The sequence below is a fragment of the Neophocaena asiaeorientalis genome, unplaced genomic scaffold (genome assembly GCF_003031525.2).
Source record: "Neophocaena asiaeorientalis asiaeorientalis breed wild unplaced genomic scaffold, Neophocaena_asiaeorientalis_V1.1 scaffold692, whole genome shotgun sequence".
Taxonomy (NCBI): Eukaryota; Metazoa; Chordata; class Mammalia; order Artiodactyla; family Phocoenidae; genus Neophocaena; species Neophocaena asiaeorientalis.
In genome coordinates, this window is record NW_020172814.1 from 791,049 (window position 1) to 809,683 (window position 18,635).

The 18,635-nt window shown below is 40.7% G+C and overlaps 1 protein-coding gene across 1 annotated transcript in view; it reads left to right on the forward strand.

Annotated features, from left to right (window-relative positions):
• Nucleotides 1–18,635, forward strand: part of DGKI (diacylglycerol kinase iota) — a 435,686-nt gene that overhangs the window by 202,467 nt on the left and 214,584 nt on the right. The window contains exons 7-8 of the mRNA XM_024741647.1: nt 9,123–9,194; nt 12,863–12,979. Coding sequence (XP_024597415.1) covers nt 9,123–9,194; nt 12,863–12,979 — 189 coding nt within the window. The remainder of the gene's footprint in view (nt 1–9,122; nt 9,195–12,862; nt 12,980–18,635) is intronic.

Below are 18,635 nucleotides of genomic sequence, written 5' to 3' on the forward strand. Positions count from 1 at the left end.
AATAGCATGGGGCCTGCTGCAAGTGACAGGGCCTACTTTCACTGAAGACTGGACCCACTGCAGAGTTGTTTCATGTTCTGTGCTCTACTCTAAGCTGGCAGCTTTTAACATCATCCAATAAACTGATTGAGGCAGTATTCCTAAGTGTGGAATATACTGCCTCAGAATTCAAAGAGACCTACAGAGTACCATGCTTCATTCTTAGTGGTTAAAATTGTGAAATGCAAGAATTTGTCCTTTAGATTGGGCAGGATATTCTAGCACGCCCTGGCCCACTAAACCCTAGAGGCTTCATTGATGTGTGGGACCTCTGATTCTTCATAGGGCTTATCTCCCCACCTTCTGTCTCACCAAAACCTCCAATATACTTGCCACTTCTTGCTCATCCACCTTAATATGATACCTTTGATATGGTGGACCAAGTGGTATCCTTCAGAATGTTCACATGGTTCAGGTTACTTTGCACTATATTTGGATAAGATTCCGAAGAGTTAAAAGCCCTGGCACAAGGCTGTAAAAGTACACTGTTAACCCTGACAAGTGAATGCACATGGTTTTTGATTCTCCTTTCAGTGAGGGAAGGAAAATAATTCATTTGCTAAATCAACGACCATAGGTCATATGCTCAAGGCCAAAAGATCCCAAATTTGACACAGTAGCTCCAGTTAGAGTATACTGGGTTGCATCTGTGGTAGTCCAGCATTATTCTCCACTATAATATCTGGTTTTGTAGGAGCCCAGCTGGTGAATTAAATGGGGATATTTTGGGGAACACCACCGCTGCCTCCTTTAGTCTTTAAGGGTGGCACATAAAGAGATAATAATTTTTAAAAATAAACACAATAACATTATCATAACATACGAAATTAATCATTTAATACCTATTGCTTCTGAGAATGTGACATTGGTTTTGAATTAGATATGACTGGGAGGGTGGTTGAGTGTTTCACTTGGGCTTTCTTACTGTGCCAGCACTTAAGCAACAGGGCAAGAAACCCATATTGGAGTTCTGCCAAACTCCCAGCATGTTCAGTTATAAAATTAGGGACCAGGGGAAATAACCCTGCTGGGTTTGTGGAGACAGTAGACTCTCTATAAACCATCCCTGGTCCAGGACTCCTTTTTTTAAACTGGACCTCATACATCCCCACTCTAGTAGGGGACCATGATCCTGCTTCATACACCAGTGCTTGGGTATACATGTTGACCTGGACTCTTGCCCAACAGTCTTTAAAATATTTGGACATTTCTTTCTCCGCACTGTACAACTACCCAAGTAAATGGACCAAGTAGATCCTTTTAGATAGAATCTGGGGAAATGTTGCCGGAGACTCTTGCTATGATGTTGCAGGATTCTCCTGGGAACTTGCCCTTTGGGCTCTATCTTTGAAACCTTCCTTTAGTCCAGAAATGGGGCAAAATATCATGACCCTTTATTGGAGCATTTGCCCTCATATTTCTTGATCCTCCATTCTTGATTTCTTTTTATTTTATCGATTAATACGTCTTTTATCTGATGATCTATCTTGCCTCTGGGAGGTCGTGCTGTATTAACCATTTGGTCAAGCCCCCATGGCAGGAACTTCAGTCTTGCAGTAATTGCACCCACCTTGCTTTAATGATTAACTGCTGCCACATGTTCCTTATTATTTTGGAACTTTGTAATATTTATTGGTATCAAGAGTGCTCACTCTGTAGGATTTCCTACCATCAGGCCTGACCTACAGAGAGGAGAGCTTCTCAACGATGATGACACCCTTCTCACCAGCACATTTCTTATAGTTTTGGTAAGTGGAATATCCTTTAGGCCCTCTTGCAGGACAGAGTCAACTGATGGGTTTTCCAGCTGTCCCTGGCATGCCTCGGCAACTCTAACTTGCCCATTTCTGTGAGATTTTGATTGTTTCTTCTTCTGTCACAACAATTCTGGCATTGCTACTTCACTTAACACGGTCTGTTTTTTGGCTCAAGTTTTCAAACGCCATTCTGGTTTTGGTGTTTGTCGTAGTGTTAGCTCCGTCTTCTGGGGTTCCTGATAATGTGTTCAATTCTCTGTTGTAGATGAGTGCTCTGACATTGAGAAACCCTCTTTTATCCAGCTTCAAGCCCTGCCCCCTTTGTCCTGCACTCTCAGGACCCAGTCCCATACACACTTCCCCATTCCTGCTGGTACATATTGGTTAGGTCACACAGCTAGATCTTTTGAGATGCAGTCCTTTTTCTCTCTGAGCAGCCTCTGCACGTTCCTGGCTGGGTGCATTGATGTGAAAAGGTTATTAGGTCATCTGAGATACTACCAGGAAGAGTAGATCTAACACTAGGATGTCATTTGAAACTTGAACAAACAAACAAAAAAACACCAAAAAAACAGTTCATGTTAAGTGGAGTGGGGATGCCAGAATTGCTGTGATAGAAGAAGCAGAAATTAAAATCTCACAGAAGTAGGCCTGCTACAGTTGCTATATTAGGGACAGCTGGAAAACCCATCAGCTGACTATTAAAATCCCAAGTGAAGTCAAAACTGTTGCTAGGTAGCAGAATCTTTTCTTTCTCTAAGGCATGCATTATCTGGTGATATCCCTTTGACATAAATTCATGAAGCCAGGAGGGACACAATCAGAGTCATTTCGGCAAATTTTCTAAGTCTTTTTCTCAGTTGTCTGGGGGCTATTACAGCAAAACAGTCTAAGTTTGAACAAAAAGAAAGTGTAATTAGTTTTACCAGTGAAAGCGCATTTTCCTCAGTTAAGAGTAGAGAGTATAGCCAGTCATTTCCTGGAATGTCATACCGTCAGCAAGATTATAGATTATATGGCTTCTCTGAATATCTGTAATGATTTGTAGCTGGTAACTGTGGTAACATCAACTTTAAAAAAAAACAGTTTTTTGTTAAAAACAAAGTTTCCAAAAAACAACCTTCTTGGTGAATACTATCAGCGTTAAAATTATACTTTTTATTGGGAAGGTTTTCAATTACGGGGCAGTCAGGGATGGACATTAACTTTCATTGAAGACCATTATTATAATTGTAGCTGGTTGTGTCATTAGGTAAATATTTTCATGTAAGGAACTTCCCTGGTATTCTAGGACAAAGATATAAACCCAACAGTTAAAGTTTTGTATGCACTTTTGGCCATATTGAATATAAGTATCTGAATACAGCATTTTTATCCTAGAATCAGAAGGGTGATAAAAATATGAAATATAAACATCACAGTTAAAATAGTTAACACTTAAATTGAAATGTAAACCGGTGACTATTGTTATAGGCTTAATTTCAATTGTACATTAATTGCAAGGTTAAGCCATTGACTTCCATGAAGTCATCTGCCTCTGATGACAGTGTTCTGGACATCACGTCTTAGGCTCTTCATACAGTCTGACAAGTCTGTGGTAACAGTGTTAACTTATGCTGAGAATTCTGTGCCCTGAATTTCGCTTTTCCCAGCACCGCTCTCCCCAGGAGACTCAATTTATGACCTATAGCTTGTATCAGGGACTGTCAGATAAATTAATGGAAAAAGCAGAAACTATCTGAGGATAATAAGACTGACTGGCTGGGGTTAATAAATCGTAATTACCAACATTAGAATGGAAGGACGCAGAGGCTCTATTGAGGACTAATAAAATGTCAATCTATGTGCTGAGTCAGTGATCACCCTTGACAGAGGGCATATTATGGACAATAAGGGCATCGATAACCTTTCAGAGCTCTTAATTAATGCCATAAAGCATATTATAGTTAAACCCAATGGACAAGAATTTAGATTTTTCAATGATAATTCTAATAACGTAACTGTAGATTCACATAATTTGCAGCACTGTCAGAAGTTATAAAAAATTGGTCACCATAATTCAATTTATAAAGACGTTTATTTTAATTCAATTTTAATTCAGTGTATGTTTACATTTTGAAAATCTTGAGTGTTTATAAAAATTTTAGCTTAAAACCGGTAAAATCAGTATAGGAAGTTTTAGGAAGTTCAGGTTAATTCGATTTTCTATGAGTAAATGAACCCTAATCTTACATAAACTACAGTATTAATGGTACCATTTTTACACTGTGGTGAAGCCAAGGAAAAGGCATATTATAAAATTAGCCTGATATCCAGTGATTCGCAGTGCCAGGCAAGGGTACACCTATCTGTGGAAAACTGGGCTGAATAGTTTGTTGACGGGGAAAAAGTCAACAATTAGCAGGTACCAGGAAAGAGATCGTTTCATGGTGACTTTGCTAATTAAAGATTGAAGTTTGAGCTCTGGATAGGACAGAATTAGTCCATAAGTCTGTAGATCATGGGTTAAAACAGGTGCCAATTATTATTAGTCAGAAAAAAATTTTCAATTAGGTCAGTGTGAGTTTGCATGTGGGTCACTCAAAGGTCAAACAAATGTTTTCTATTGGTTAGAGAAACGTTTTCAATTAGGTTGATTGATGTGGCTCTGCACCTAGGTCACTCAAAGGTCTTAGCTACTCAGCAGCTTCAGCTGGTCAAACCCTGAAACGTCATCACTGGTTGTCAGCTTCCGCTGGTTAAAAGCAGTTGCATGGGAACGGCACAACTAGTTTGAGATGGGCTCCGATTGGAAAAATTTCCTTTTACGTTGTGAGTATCAAATTGCTGTGGTATTTTTATCCCACTGGATAAGTTTACAAAAGTGCTATAATAGTTGTATTTTAAATTTTTCTAGAAATAATGAACTTTGCATCTAATTAAATGTGGGATGAACATTTTAGGTATTAAATATACAATGTGTAAAAGTATATACATTTTTCAAAAATGAAAGGGAGTATTTGAGCAAAAATGAAGTTCTGTGTTAAGATAGATGTTAATTTAGTCTTATAATTCCCTTGGGTTTGCCTTTCGTAATACTTTGTGAGCTTTGAATATGCAAGTGGATATGGAGAGGTTTATTTTGTTGGTGATGGTTAAAGTTTTGGAGGCAAGAGCAGTATCAACTCTTGGATTGGATCAAGTCAAACAGGGAGTCAGGCTACAGTCAGGAAATTCCCTCACTCAAACCTCAGTTAAATACGTAAGCAATAAAAGAGTTTGTTTCAAGTAAAGCGCTTTTTCCTGGTTTCAGCCAAGGCTGTAAAACTGAGTGGTATTTGGTATATGCCCTAGGTTGCACAAGAGAACGAGGCAACGGAGCCAAAACAGCCCTTAAAAACCAGAGTCAGCTGAAATTCAGTTAGGGCGTCTGTCAGTACCATAATATCAGATTTGGGCCAGAATTGAAAAATGGGTAATTAGGAATCTGGCTCTTTTCGCTGTGCTGAGATCCCAGCCAAAACCTCCCCATTGCAGGTGGTCTGTAGGAACTTGGTGCCTGAAGGCTCCAGTGTGGTTCTATTTATGTCTTTATGTTAGACAGTAACCGTGAAGCCATGGCCACTATGACTGCCGGACTAGAGAATCCAAAACAAAAGCATAGAGCTGGTTGGACCAGGCTCGTTTCCAAGGGACCCATCACAGTTCTGCATAAGCACAGCGCCCAGTGCCCCAGTTGTGGCTGGCCTTGTTGTTTGTTTCTAGTTTCAGCCTGGCTGTCGGGGCTACGCTGAACCTTATCTATTTCTCCTTGAAGTCAGAAGGCCGATAATCGATAGAGGGATGGGCTAATGCTCTCACTCTGTACCACTGAATAGAGCATTGCTAACTAATCACACGTGGCACACTAGAGGACTTTGTCAGCAAGGGGTTGGAAGAGGTTCCAGCAATAAATGGACTCCTTCACTTATGTGTACTGTGTTATAAAAGAACTTTTCGAATGCATTGCCTCATTTGATGCTTATAACTACTCAGAGGCGTTGGAGAGGTTTGTATTTTTATTACCATTCCCAGGTGAAGGGAGAAAGAGGAAAGGATTAAGTGGTTTGCCTAGCATGTTTGCTGTGTTTAGAGCGGTTGGACGAGAGCAGAGTGAGGGGGCATATTTTCAGGTGCTTTGGGTTAGGTTTTCAAAGTCTGGATAGCATGAAGTTTGTAGTTGGGTTACAGTGTGGTAGCACTGACGTTCTTGTTCAGTTAATCAGAAAATATTCATGCCATGTCTGTGATGTTCAAAGAACTATGCTAAGCTGTAGAGATCTATTAAGAAATATTATAAGGACTTCTCTCAAAGAGCTTGTAATTCCTTGGCGAGAGAACACACGTGCACATAAAATGACCAGCGACTTAGAGCAGCTGTTCATTGATGCCAAGGGGAGATACAGGTGGTGAGGCCTGTAGGGTTAGGAGAGGTTACAGGGAAATGAGGTGATCTTGGAACATTTTCTTTTTAGATTTTGTAGTGGAAGTAAAATTCAGATGCTGTATATGAAATAGCGGTAGGCACTCTAAATGGTGGGTTGGGAATTTAAAAGAACAGCAAAAAATGGTAAAATGGGCAAAAATGGAAACATAAAAGAATAAAGCATGTTGTAGAATATAATTAATCCCATCTCACTATAGACAGGAATTTATAATGGCTGAGAGTGGGAGATTGATGTAGGAAAATTGGCTGAGAAGATTATGGACGGCGCTGAATGTCAGTATGAATAGTTTGTTCTGTAATCTCGGGGTAAGAAGTAGTCATTTGAGTATTTAAGATTGAGGCTGATACTAAAAACAACAACAGCATTTTCCCTGGTGTCATGGCCCAGGATAGAATGAAGAACACAGGGGGAAACAGACTATCAATGGGGAGACAAGTTAGCAGATGGGGCAGACATCCACATGTGACGTGACCAGTCAACGGGGCTTGATGCCTGCTGGACGTGGGGTCCAGGGTGGGAGAATCCCACCACACAGCCGAGGTTGTCTGCAGGAGTCCCTGCTCAGGCCCTGCACAGGGCCCTGCACAGCTTCAGCGTGATTGACTTGCCTGCTGGCTTGCTTCTGTACACAGCGGGAAGAGCTCTATAGCTATAGCTCTGAAGAGAAGCTTTATTCATCTCTTTTTTTGCTCAGTCCATCAAGAGTGGCTTGAGCAAAGAGGAAGAACTTTTCAAGTGACTCTGATGTGAAATCGTTACTGCCTATTTAGTGCCGTTTCCTTTCACATTGAATAGTTTGTGCCTCGTCTTTGAAGGGACCTCTCTACCTAACCCTGTGGTCCAGTGGACTTGGTGTCCTCCCCGGAAGCTATTTCTGTCAGGCAGTGATAACTGATGCCAGGGGCTGTGCAGGTGGTGGCTGGCTGCCACAGCAGTAAACCTGTGGACGCCAACCTGTCCTAATAATTCAGTCCGTGTGTGTTTTACAAAAGTGCATCCTTTCCTGGGGGAATGATATTCTCCTTGACAGAGGAGGTATAGCAAGACTCATTGTTTGTGGGGAGATCAGTATGTTTGGTGTCCTTAAGACCGCCCCAGTTTCAGTATTCGCTAGGAGGACTCATAGGACGCTGTATATTACTCACAGCTGTGATTTATTGTAACAAAAGGCTACGAAGCAAAGTCAACAAAGGAAAGGCCCGTGGGGTAGAGTCTGGGGGAAACCAAGTGGAAGCTCCAAAAGTCTTCTAACGGTTACAGAGGGTGTGCTCAGTTCTTCCAACATGAGTTGTGACAACACGTGTGAAATATTGTCTCCTAGTTTCCTCAGAAGCTCGGTGAGTAGGTTTTATTGGGGGCTGGTGACATAAGCACATAACCTGCTTAGCACATACCCAACCTCCAGACTCCCAGAAGGAAAGCAGGTGTTCAGCATACATCAGGCTGTTTGTACAAAGAGTTTAGGCACAGTCAGTCACCCTTATCTGTTCTGGGAACCTTGGAACCCCTCCTGAAGTTCAAGTTCCCGAATGCCAGCCGAGGACCAACGTTCCAAGCAGGGCTTTGTAAGGAGACTCATGCTTGTTCTGTGAACTCCTCTTTCCCGAGTGATTCTATTATTACTTCAGCTGTTGAGAACGGGATGTTGATGGAGAAACTTCAGAATCCAGGAGAGTCTGATGTTAAGGAAGAGGTCCTGTTTCTAGAAGTGAGAGTTGAGGCTGGGGAGAAAAGAGAAGGATTCAAGGAGGAATTGCAGAGCACAGAGGATTGACACTGGTCCCGGTCTTAGGTCCACATGCAGGAGATTGGAGAGGGACAAGGAGACCTGGAATGTGTTTTAGGAAACCCAAGAGAGGCGAGAGGACCCCAAAGGAGGAAATGCTCATTAGTATATAAAATGCTGCAGATAGGTGGGAATTACGGGGACTGCAAAAATGCTGTTGGGACTTCTTTTAGTAATGTGTAAATTGAGTTTTTTAACTTAAAGTTATCTCTATACGTTAAGCAAGACTTAGCCAATGCCTTAAAAACTTTCCTGCCCGTCACATCTTTCTTTTTCTTTGGATTACTTTACAAAAGCCTTGTTTTCAGATTTTTTTTTGTCATTGATCCGCATTATTTTGTTTGGCTTAGATTTCACAGGGAGATAGAAATGGATGAGCTTTGGGAAAGCTAAAAAAAATTCCTTGAGCGTTACTGTGTACTGCTCTCTGGCAGGGACAGAAGCAGCCAAAAAGCCTCTCTTCCTTTCTGGATGGAAAAGTAATTCTGTTTGTTCATTAAGAGGATTGTGTTTGCTATTCCATTCATCTCATTGCTGCTTGCTGGCGAAAAATGGACATTGAAAGCTGCTTGTTTTGAGTCCAGCATCCCCGGGGGATGATGAAAGAGTTTGCATTTCCTCCTCTACCCTGGGACATCTCCCAGACTCTCACTTCTAGGTCACCTGCCTCTCTCATGCTTCATTTCTCTTTGTGGGTTCTCCATGTTCAGGTTGTATAGAACCTCTGAGATGGATGACTGTTATAAAGAGTCATGTGAACCAAAAGCGGCTCTTTCTTTTACTTACTATAAAAATGTATCGGAACCTCATTTACTTGGGAGAAAAAAAACAACGTTTTTGTGTCTGACTTTGAGTAGTGTTAAGGAAATGCTGGTGCCTCCTCTCTCACATTCCAGAGGATTCGGGGATAGGAAACTCTTGTGTGGTAGAAGTTGGAGATGCTGCAGTGCCGAGTGTGGCACTTGCCATCCCAGTTACCTTAAGCCTGGCCTTACTTCGTTGGACTTCAGGAGGGCAGATGCATACTGTGTTTGAAGTGGTTTTAATTCTCTGTTTCTTATTCTGACATCCCAGGGCTTCCAGCAAAAATTCTCCTTCCACAGTAAAGAGATTGTGGCTATCAGTTGTTCCTGGTGCAAGCAGGCGGTAAGTTTGGGGATAAAATAAAGTGGGCTCGTGTTTTATCAAAATCGACTTATGTCATTGCTGGAGTTCCTGTCTGTAAGTGGAACGTTATCCTAATTTATGTATTATTTCTCTCATAGGATCTGTGGAGGAAGAAAGACAGATCAAAACTATAGAACTATAGCATAAATGAGCTGGAAGAAACTATAAATTAACCCCTTTATACATTGAAGCCTGGGATCACAGATTGGAAAATCCTCTCCTGGTTCTATCCCTGGGTTTAGAATCGAGGGCTTTTCACTCTTACGCCACATTTTCCCCACTACATTAGATTGTCGATGACTCCTGTAGTGGGAGATTGCAACCTTAGATAATCCCTCTGACACAGAAATTCAGGCATCTTGGTTCTTCTGTTTTGGATGTGGGCAACTTTTTTTTTATAATGGGGCTATGTTAGGATAAGAGTGGTCTTGTATCCTTCTTTAGGTTTCGATGTTGTTATAGTTGGCTGTATGCTCATTGAAATGTAAGTCTTTCTTACATTTGAACATATATACTGATCAGGATCCAATGGTAATTTCCCTATTTACTTTTCCTCTCTTATTTATCTTTTGTTCATTTTTTAACAGCTCTGTCCCAACTAGATGGTTTATTTTTTTGTTTGCCTATGGACCTGTTTTTTTCTTTAACTAGACAATGTATACTCTAACTCATAAGTCGGCAAACTATGGCCTGTAGACCAAATCTGACTGCTGCCTGTTTTTATAAATAAAGTTTTATTGGAACACAGCCATGCCCATCCTTTATGTATTATCTCTGGCTACTTTCATGCTACAGCAGCAGAGTTGAGTAGTTGGGGCAGAAACAGTATGACCCTGTAAGACTAAAATAGTTACTATCCAGTCATTTTATAGAAAAAGTCTGGACCCCTGCTCTAATCTCTCAATTCACCTGTTTTTTTTTTTTGTTTGTTTGTTTTTTTGAATAACTGTGTAATTGCGATACATTGTCCCCTCACTGCACAGCCAACCTGAAAAGAAAGGGCTGTGCTGTTTTAGCGAGGGTAAGGGTTTGAAGGACTCTACACACGACAGCTTTACCTGCCAAACAGAGCCATAGGGCAGGAGCAGAAGAGGCATTTAGTTGAAACACATGAAACTGACATTTTTGTGGGTCAAAAACTTTTGAATTTTGGCAGTTCCATCAGGTTCAACCTAATAATCTCTCTGGCATAATTTCCCTAGGCCCGCACCTGTCAGGAGGATCTGCTGTCACTAGGTAGGGACGCCTTGGTCTGGAAAGCTCAGTGCTTGCTGTGTGTCACCCTCCTGGCACATTTTTTACTCTTGGCATTTCCATCTCCTTTCAGTTAATTGTTACACAAATAATCTTTGTGCTTCTGTTCAAGAACATGTTCACAAACATAAAGCCATCCTAGTCCTTGAATGAGACTATGCCATCAAAGCAATATCTCCACCTGGACAGGAAGAAGCAGATTTAGGGCCCAGGGGTCCCCAACTCTGTGCTGCTGGTTTCCCTGATCTGGTGAGATGTTACTTGCCAAATGGCATCAAGCCGGCCTCAGATAGGATGTGCCCGCTCGTGCCCCCGTAGCTGCCAGGTTGTGGTTAGGTGGTTGATCCAGGGTTATTTAATTTGGGAACTCAGTCCCACTTGACAGTGAACACATGTGCTCTCTTTTTATTAATCTGTAGTCCAGTTGAATCACTAAAAAACAACTTTCGCTTGACCCCTGTGGCAGAGTTTTGGTCAGTTCCAAGTATTGATATCTTTGAGTTTCCCAGGTTTACAACGTGATTTTTCAAGGACTGAAAACACAGAACATTTTAAGACAGATTACAGTGGTGGTGTATTTTAACACTACAGGTAATTCCTTCTAGGATATCTGATGTCAAACAATTAAGTGCCTTCTATGGGCGCTTCCTGCAGCAGAAAATAAAACTGGGTTTGGGAGCTGGGTTGCATGGATTCAGGTCCTGACTCTACCACTTAGAAGTCCTGCAGTTTTGGACATACCTCTTAGTCTCTCTAGATTAGAGATTACCCGGGTATAAATTGAGAGAGTTGGAGTAGGCAGTCTCTGAGATCCCTACCATTTTAGAAATGCAATGGCCATTCATTTAGGGGTTTATTTGAATTGCTAAAAGAAAATCACTTTCTAAAAAAGGAATTCAAATGACATTTCTCTGGTATAGCAAATTGTTTGCAGATCACAAGTAACTGGTGGTAGGGGGAATTATTTATTATCTTATTAATTAGTATTTCACGCTTAATTAATTTAGTAATTTGCCATGGATAATGTCAGATCTTGAAGATATTCAGCGATAAAGACAATTTCCTTGATGTGACATAATTGGGGTGGCTATATTTGCCAGTTTTCCTGAAACAGCCCTAATTTATGTCTGCTGTTCCAGCATAATTATTACCAGCGCTCCCTTTCATTCTTAAAATTGTTTCAGTTAAGATGATAAATTATGTGGTCATAGTAAGTATAATCCAAGTAGAAGCTAATGTTAATGGAGATTTTATGTTTATTAGAAAACAAATGTTACCACTCATTATCACTTTACAGTCACCAAAAAAGATGATTGAAAATGTGATTGGCCTGGGCTTCCCTGGTGGCGCAGTGGTTGAGAATCTGCCTGCTAATGCAGGGGACACGGGTTCGAGCCCTGGTCTGGGAGGATCCCACATGCCGCGGAGCGACTGGGCCCGTGAGCCACAACTACTGAGCCTGCGCGTCTGGAGCCTGTGCTCCGCACAAAGAGAGGCCGTGATAGTGAGAGGCCCGCTCACCGCGATGAAGAGTGGCCCCCGCTTGCCACAACTAGAGAAAGCCCTCGCACAGAAACGAAGACCCAACACAGCGAAAATAAATAAATTAATAAAAATAAACTCCTACCCTCGACATCTAAAAAAAAAAAAACGTGATTGGCCTAAGGTTACTCAGTCCATTGGGGTATAAACTTAAGCCCCTAGAACTGCGGTATCGTGATCATTAGTCTGCTTTTACTTCCTTTCAAAAACAAAAAGCACTTTAGACTTGCCAAGTATGACATGACCATTATTTTTTCAGTGGTCCTAGACAAACCTAGCAGAAGCAGTCTTTTTGTTCCCTCTCAGATTAACAGCTCTCTAGAAGAGACATCTTTCCTGGGTCCCCTACACTGGAAGGACGACCTGGGAAGGATTTACATCTATGGATAGAAAAAGGAGAGGCAGATGGTCGGCATTGCCTTTCTGCTTGCCTTCGTTTCCTTCTGGACATCGTCCCAGATCAACCAAGTCTGTCACCAGCGCAAGCCAAGTGAAACAAAATTATGTGCAAAGTTAGCCTTCGTAGACCCCTCCAAGTCTCTAACATCTTTATGTAAATATCCTATTAAAAGCTTATCAAATTTTAGCCGGCTTGTCCTGTAAGATGGATTTCTTGTTATCAATCGTTATCAGTTTGTAAAGTGGAATGAATTTGAAATCTGGTCTCTAAGTTCTTGGGGCTGGTTGGGCAGTGATGAGAGCGTGTGACCTCAGAGAGAGAGAGACAGAGAGAGAGAGAGAGAGTGTGTGTGTATATGTGTGTGTATGTGTATGTGTACATGCACTTATTCCTTCTTGTGGCAGCATCGTCCTTTGCACAGAATTGTTTACTGGCCTGTTTTTCCCTTTAGTTTCACAATAAGGTGACCTGCTTCATGCTGCACCAGATTGAGGAACCCTGCTCCCTGGGGGCTCACGCTGCTGTTATTGTCCCGCCCACCTGGATCATTAAGGTGAAGAAACCTCAGGTAACTGCCGGATCCCTGGTGCTGCTGGGCCAGCACAGAGAAAAAGTAACTGCTGCTTCTTGCTCTTCTCCCCCTGACGAATCTCTGGGTTCTTACAATCTCTGCTCACTCATCCCCAAGGTCCTCTGCTTCCCAGTTCATCCCATTAGCCCATCACAGTTCTGCGTTGGGCTCTCTCATGGAACCAGCCTCCACCTCCTAAAGAAATCAAAGTTCCACAGCAGGAGTGTTTCCTCCCCACTCAGGTGCTAATGTTCTCTTTGATGGGTGCTCTCCTGAGTTCATTAAGGACCCGTAGTGGGTACAGCTGATTCTCACACAACTCTCTTCTCTTCCAGCCTGGGCAACCCCAGGGAGTGGCTGTGAGGGCGCTCTGTGCCATTGTTTGGTTGCTATTACCACCACTTCCAACCCGAATGCAGACTGTGGGTCATGACCTTCCCCAGTACACAAGGCCTGCTTAGAGAGCAACACTCTTTTCTTAAGGCAAAGTAGAATTTATCCTCTTAACATCTAATCTCATTCTGTATTCCATCCTCATTGTAATTTCTGTCCTGGAGAGTCTCTGCTGCTATATTCTGGGAGACCTTGGTTGTTTTTCAACAAGGTCCTAATCTGTGATAGAAACGTTTCTACCTTTGTACTGTACATCTTAGATAGTCATCTCCAAGTTATGGGATGGCAGACTTTTAATGTTACAGGGAGAAGGTTATACCTCCCCCGGGGTGCGGGTACCTTAGGGAGTGTTCTTGAATGTAGTATCTTTAAAAGATATGGCAGTCCTACTTCAGATGGTCTCCAAAATTATCATGTAGTGTATTCTCATTGACTCAGTTTTATTTAGAAACTGGTGGATCAGGGACACTGTTTTGCTTCATGTGTTTTATATAAAAGTTTTGCCTCTGATGAGTAACATGTAGGAATCATCTTTTCAAGTTACAATCCATGGAAGCCCTTGGGAGCTGTTTTCCAGAGGCGAGTACAGTATCTACACATTAAAAAATGAAACATCTAGTTATTTTTACATTTTAGAGCTGAATGTCACGAGATGCTAAGTAAGTTGTCCAAGGTGACATAGCAAGTCAATTACAGTACTATGTCTGAGATTCAGGTGTACCGATTTCCAATTTGGTGTTATTCTAAAACCTCTTTAACATTTTTACTTCTTTGTGTGTGTTTTTCCCCTAAAATTCAGTAATCTCTCCACGTGCTGTATAGTAAATATTCAGTTAAATCAACACGTTTTTCATCAAAAACCTTGATGGTATCAAGAAGGCTACTAGGCATTGTGATATAATAGACAATCCTTGCTCTGAAGAACCATACGGTTATTTTAAGGAAAGATCAGGGAGAGCTTCATGAAGCAGGTGGATTTCATTCTGCCTCCTTACAGATGGGTGGGATTGAGGTCAGTGGAGAAGGAAACGACCCACAGGAGTATGGCACAAGCAAGGATACTTTGTCCAAAAATTATCTTCATGGGACCGTGAGACTAGGTTGACTGCTGTGGAAGGTTTGTGTAGGAGGTGTGTAGGGCATGAACATAAGGTTGCTCAGGCCTGACTGGGGGAGATTTTTGATTCATGTAAACTTTATCCTTTTAAGCAAAGGAGTGATAGAGGAAAACTGTATTTTAGAAGAAAACAGCTAGCATGAGTGTGTAGGATGACCTAGTGGTATGGGATTTTGGGCCCCTGAAGATAGAACAGAAAAATCAGAAGACTACCACTCTGCAGAGAAATTCTAAGTTTACTTTTCTAAACTTTAAAAATTCTTTTGGTTGTGGACATTTTCAAGCAAGTGAAGAGAAAGAGAAGGTCATAATGAATTCCATAACCATGAACTTTGTTTTTTGGTGTCACAGATATTTTTAATGTTCATAAAGACATAAAACAGATTCTATACCTGAAACACCACAGATAATACAGAGATTTGACTTGAAACACAAACTCTGCAATTATCATTTCACATCCTGAGTTGCTGTTGCAGTATTCAGTAACACGTTAGTCGTCACTTCTTTCTAACTAGTCACTTATTTCTTTCCTATAAGGGATACTACTGACAAAACATCATACTCATTCACCTCTTCCTATAAAAGCACTTCTTTACTATGTGTCTTGTTCAACATTACATTTAAATATACAGATTTTAACTCACTGTCAGAATTCTGGAACCAAGACCTCATATACCTGATATATTCCTGTTTGAGGTCAGGTCCTTCTTGGTCTTCATTTCAATCAATGCTTTTCTCATCCTATGTCTAAATAATAACCCTTAGTTATTGGTATGTTATATCATTAAACATCTTTTTCTATATTCATCTTTTCTGAAAAGGAACTGATCTGCAATGCCGATACTAGTAAACATTAAAATAACTAAATAAGACACTTGAGCATAAAAGTGTATAACCCTGAACTTTTCTGCTATTATTGTTTCACCTAACCCCTGCCGCACCATATTTTCTTTTTTGTAGTTAAATTTGTTTTGAGATTCACATGCAGTTGTAAGAAATAACACTGAAGGATCCCATGTACCCCTTACAAACTTTCCCCTCATGGTAACATCTTGCAGGATCATAGTATAACATCACAGCAAGGATCTTGACATTGATTAGTCAAGACACAGACCAATTCCATCACCGCAGGTATCCCTATGTTACCTTTTCAGAGCCACATCCATTTTTCTCCTGGTCCCACCCCATTTACTCTGTCTTCCCCAAAGTGGAAGTCTTCCTTTTTTTCTTTTGCTAGAGTATTTTAAAGCAGATTTTAGCATACCACTTAATCTGTAAATGCTTCATTTTGTTTCCTGAAAAGACAACACTTTAGAAAGACAACTACATACAATTATCTCACCCATCAAAATTAAATAATTTGAGGTGGCATCCTTAAAATATTTTCTGGTTGTTTCAAATATATCTTTTTTTACAGTTATTTTTTTCAAATTAGGATCCAGAGTCTACAACTGCCTTTTTGTTGACTGATCTCTTAAATCTCTTTTAATCTATAGCAGTCTCCTCTCTTACTTTTCCTGCCATTTATTTATTGAATAAATTGGGTCACTTAACCTGTAGACTATCTCATATTTTAATTTTGGCTGATTGTATGCTTATGTGTTTTAAAATGATTTTCCGTATGGCCCATATTCCTTGTAGAAATATTTAGATATAAAGACATTAGATTCAGGTTTAATTTCTTGGCAAAAGGACAATATGGGTAATGGTATCTTTTTCTATAGTGTAGCTTTTAAAGGAACATGATATCAGGTTGTTCACTCTTAGTGACGTTAAGATTGATCTGTGAATTCAGGAGCTGTCATCCTAATCCATCTGTTATAAAGTTGTCCATCAGTCTTTCATCTATAATTTTATCCATTAAGAATTGTTACCTAAATCTGTTATTTCATTAGGGGTTGCTAAAGGGTGATTTTTCCAGTTTTTACTCTTCATTTTTTAGCTACAATTTTTCTATAAAGAGACCTTTCCCTTATGACCAGCAAATACATAAAAAATGCTTACTTGTTTGCCCTTAAATTTTCAGACTAATAAGTTGGTATCTTAGCAACTTTTATTAAGTGGCTGGTTGGTGGGGGTGTTTCTTGCAGAGTAGTTCACAGTCTGGATGCTAAAGTCCAAAATTTTTTTCATCACGGACCTTTTTATTATCTTCTATGATTCAGGACATCGTAATAATAAGAATGAAAGCTAACATTTATTGAACGCTTTACATGTGTTAGGAAATATTTTAAGTACTTTACTTTCAGTATCTCATCATCACAGTGCTCTATGGGGCAGGTATCCTATTAGTCCCATTTTGCAGCTAAGGAAAATAAGGAATAGAAAAGTCAAATAAATTAGCTGGGACTATATAATTATTGAATAGTTTGAGATGGCATTTGAACCCAAGAATTGTGATTCTGGAAACCAGGCTTTTAATGATATGCCATGCTGCCTTACCGTGTTACTGTAGCCAGCCTTGCTGAGTCAGTTTTAAAATTTTGGTGGTCCCTCCTCCTCCGGGCTCCAACGCCATTAAGTAATTTAATCAATTAACTAAGTTCTATGTAAAGGGTAGTGTATGATGAGCTTGGGGGCAGGGTGGCCGTAGAGTAGTTCTGAAGAGCTCTGGCTTGCAAGCCAGGCTGCCTGGGTTCATAACCTTGCTCTGCCACTTACTAACTTGGTTAATCTCAACTTAATCTCTTCTGTTTCAGTTTCTCAGCTGCAAAGGTTAAATAATACTAGTACCTAACTCGTAGGGCTTTCGTGAGGACTGATGAACTAAAAGAGAAAAAATAAAACACACAGGACAGCACCCGGCTCATTGTAACCACTCAAATGTTAGCTCTTGTTATTTTCCTTCTTGTTGACTTTTAGGGGTGCAGGGTATCAGGTGAAGCCACACAACGGCAGATAGCAGCAGTGGGTAGTCATACGGGGGTCAAGATAGAAGTTACTGATCCCTGAACCATCTGTATTACGGTGAAAGAGGATGTAAAGAGGATGAGATTTCCAATGGAGAGGGTAGAAGTAGACAAGGATGGGGCCATAGCCTGGCACCTACTCTGTTTCCAAGTGCACCTTGAAATACTACTGTAACTGTTGTCTTTCACACTGTAGTGGGATTGTGTGTTCACTAGCACAATGCCTATCCCATGGGAGCGAGTCAAGACCTGATCATTTACTGAATAAAAGAACGGAAGAAGACTGGGAGAACATCCATACCCAGAAAGTGAGAGGAGGAAGAGAATCCTGCGAGATAGAGAGAGAACTATGGTTGCGTTAAAGTTTCATTATTAAAAATGAAAAGAAAAATAGGGCAGTCATCAATGTTAAATTCTGTAGACATGAGAAAAATCACAAGGATTGAGAAAAGTCCTTGTGTTTGGGACCAGAGCATTGATGACCATAAAAACTATAGTTTGTAGAGTATGGAGTATGGGTGGCAACCTGTTAGTGATGGTGTGGAAGCAGTAAGATTAGAGAATTTGTTGGAGGTATTGGGAAATGATCCAAAAAAATAGAATTTGGAAAGTAGATAAAGAACAGATAAAATGTTTTTCAACTTTTAGAATTTATATATCTTTCCTTTATATATTTATTTTTCTATGACACTGCTTAAAAACGATAAAGGAGAAGAGGCTTAATTGAATTAAGTAAATGTTTAATGAACCACATTCAAAGATGCTGTTACATGCAGTGAGAGGTCCAAAGATGAATTAGATGTTCATTTGATGTCCACAAAGAGTGTACTCCCCAGTGGGGAAAATAGACACAGCCATCTAAATCATTGGTCAGGGTATTTGTGGATTCTGGAGAGGAATTCAGCCACATGTAAATCTTTCATGAAAGAGTAGCTTTCAGATGTCTGGGAAGGTTTGTCTTTTTGCTCAGTGTTCATCTCGTGGGAGAGATACATATATGGTGGTGAGAGGAAGGGGCCGGACAGGCTGGTTGAAATAGCCCTGGTCAGTGAGATGCCTACACATCTGAGGCAGAGAGAGGTAAATGCCACCTAAGATGTAGAAACACAGTGAAGACATGAAGCAGAATTGAGCAGCTTCAGTCGTGGAGAGCAGCCTAGGCTCAGTGGAAAATCTGTCATTTGTGCTTGGTTTTGAAGGATGTGGGCGGCATCCCTGGGAAGAGGGATGAGGA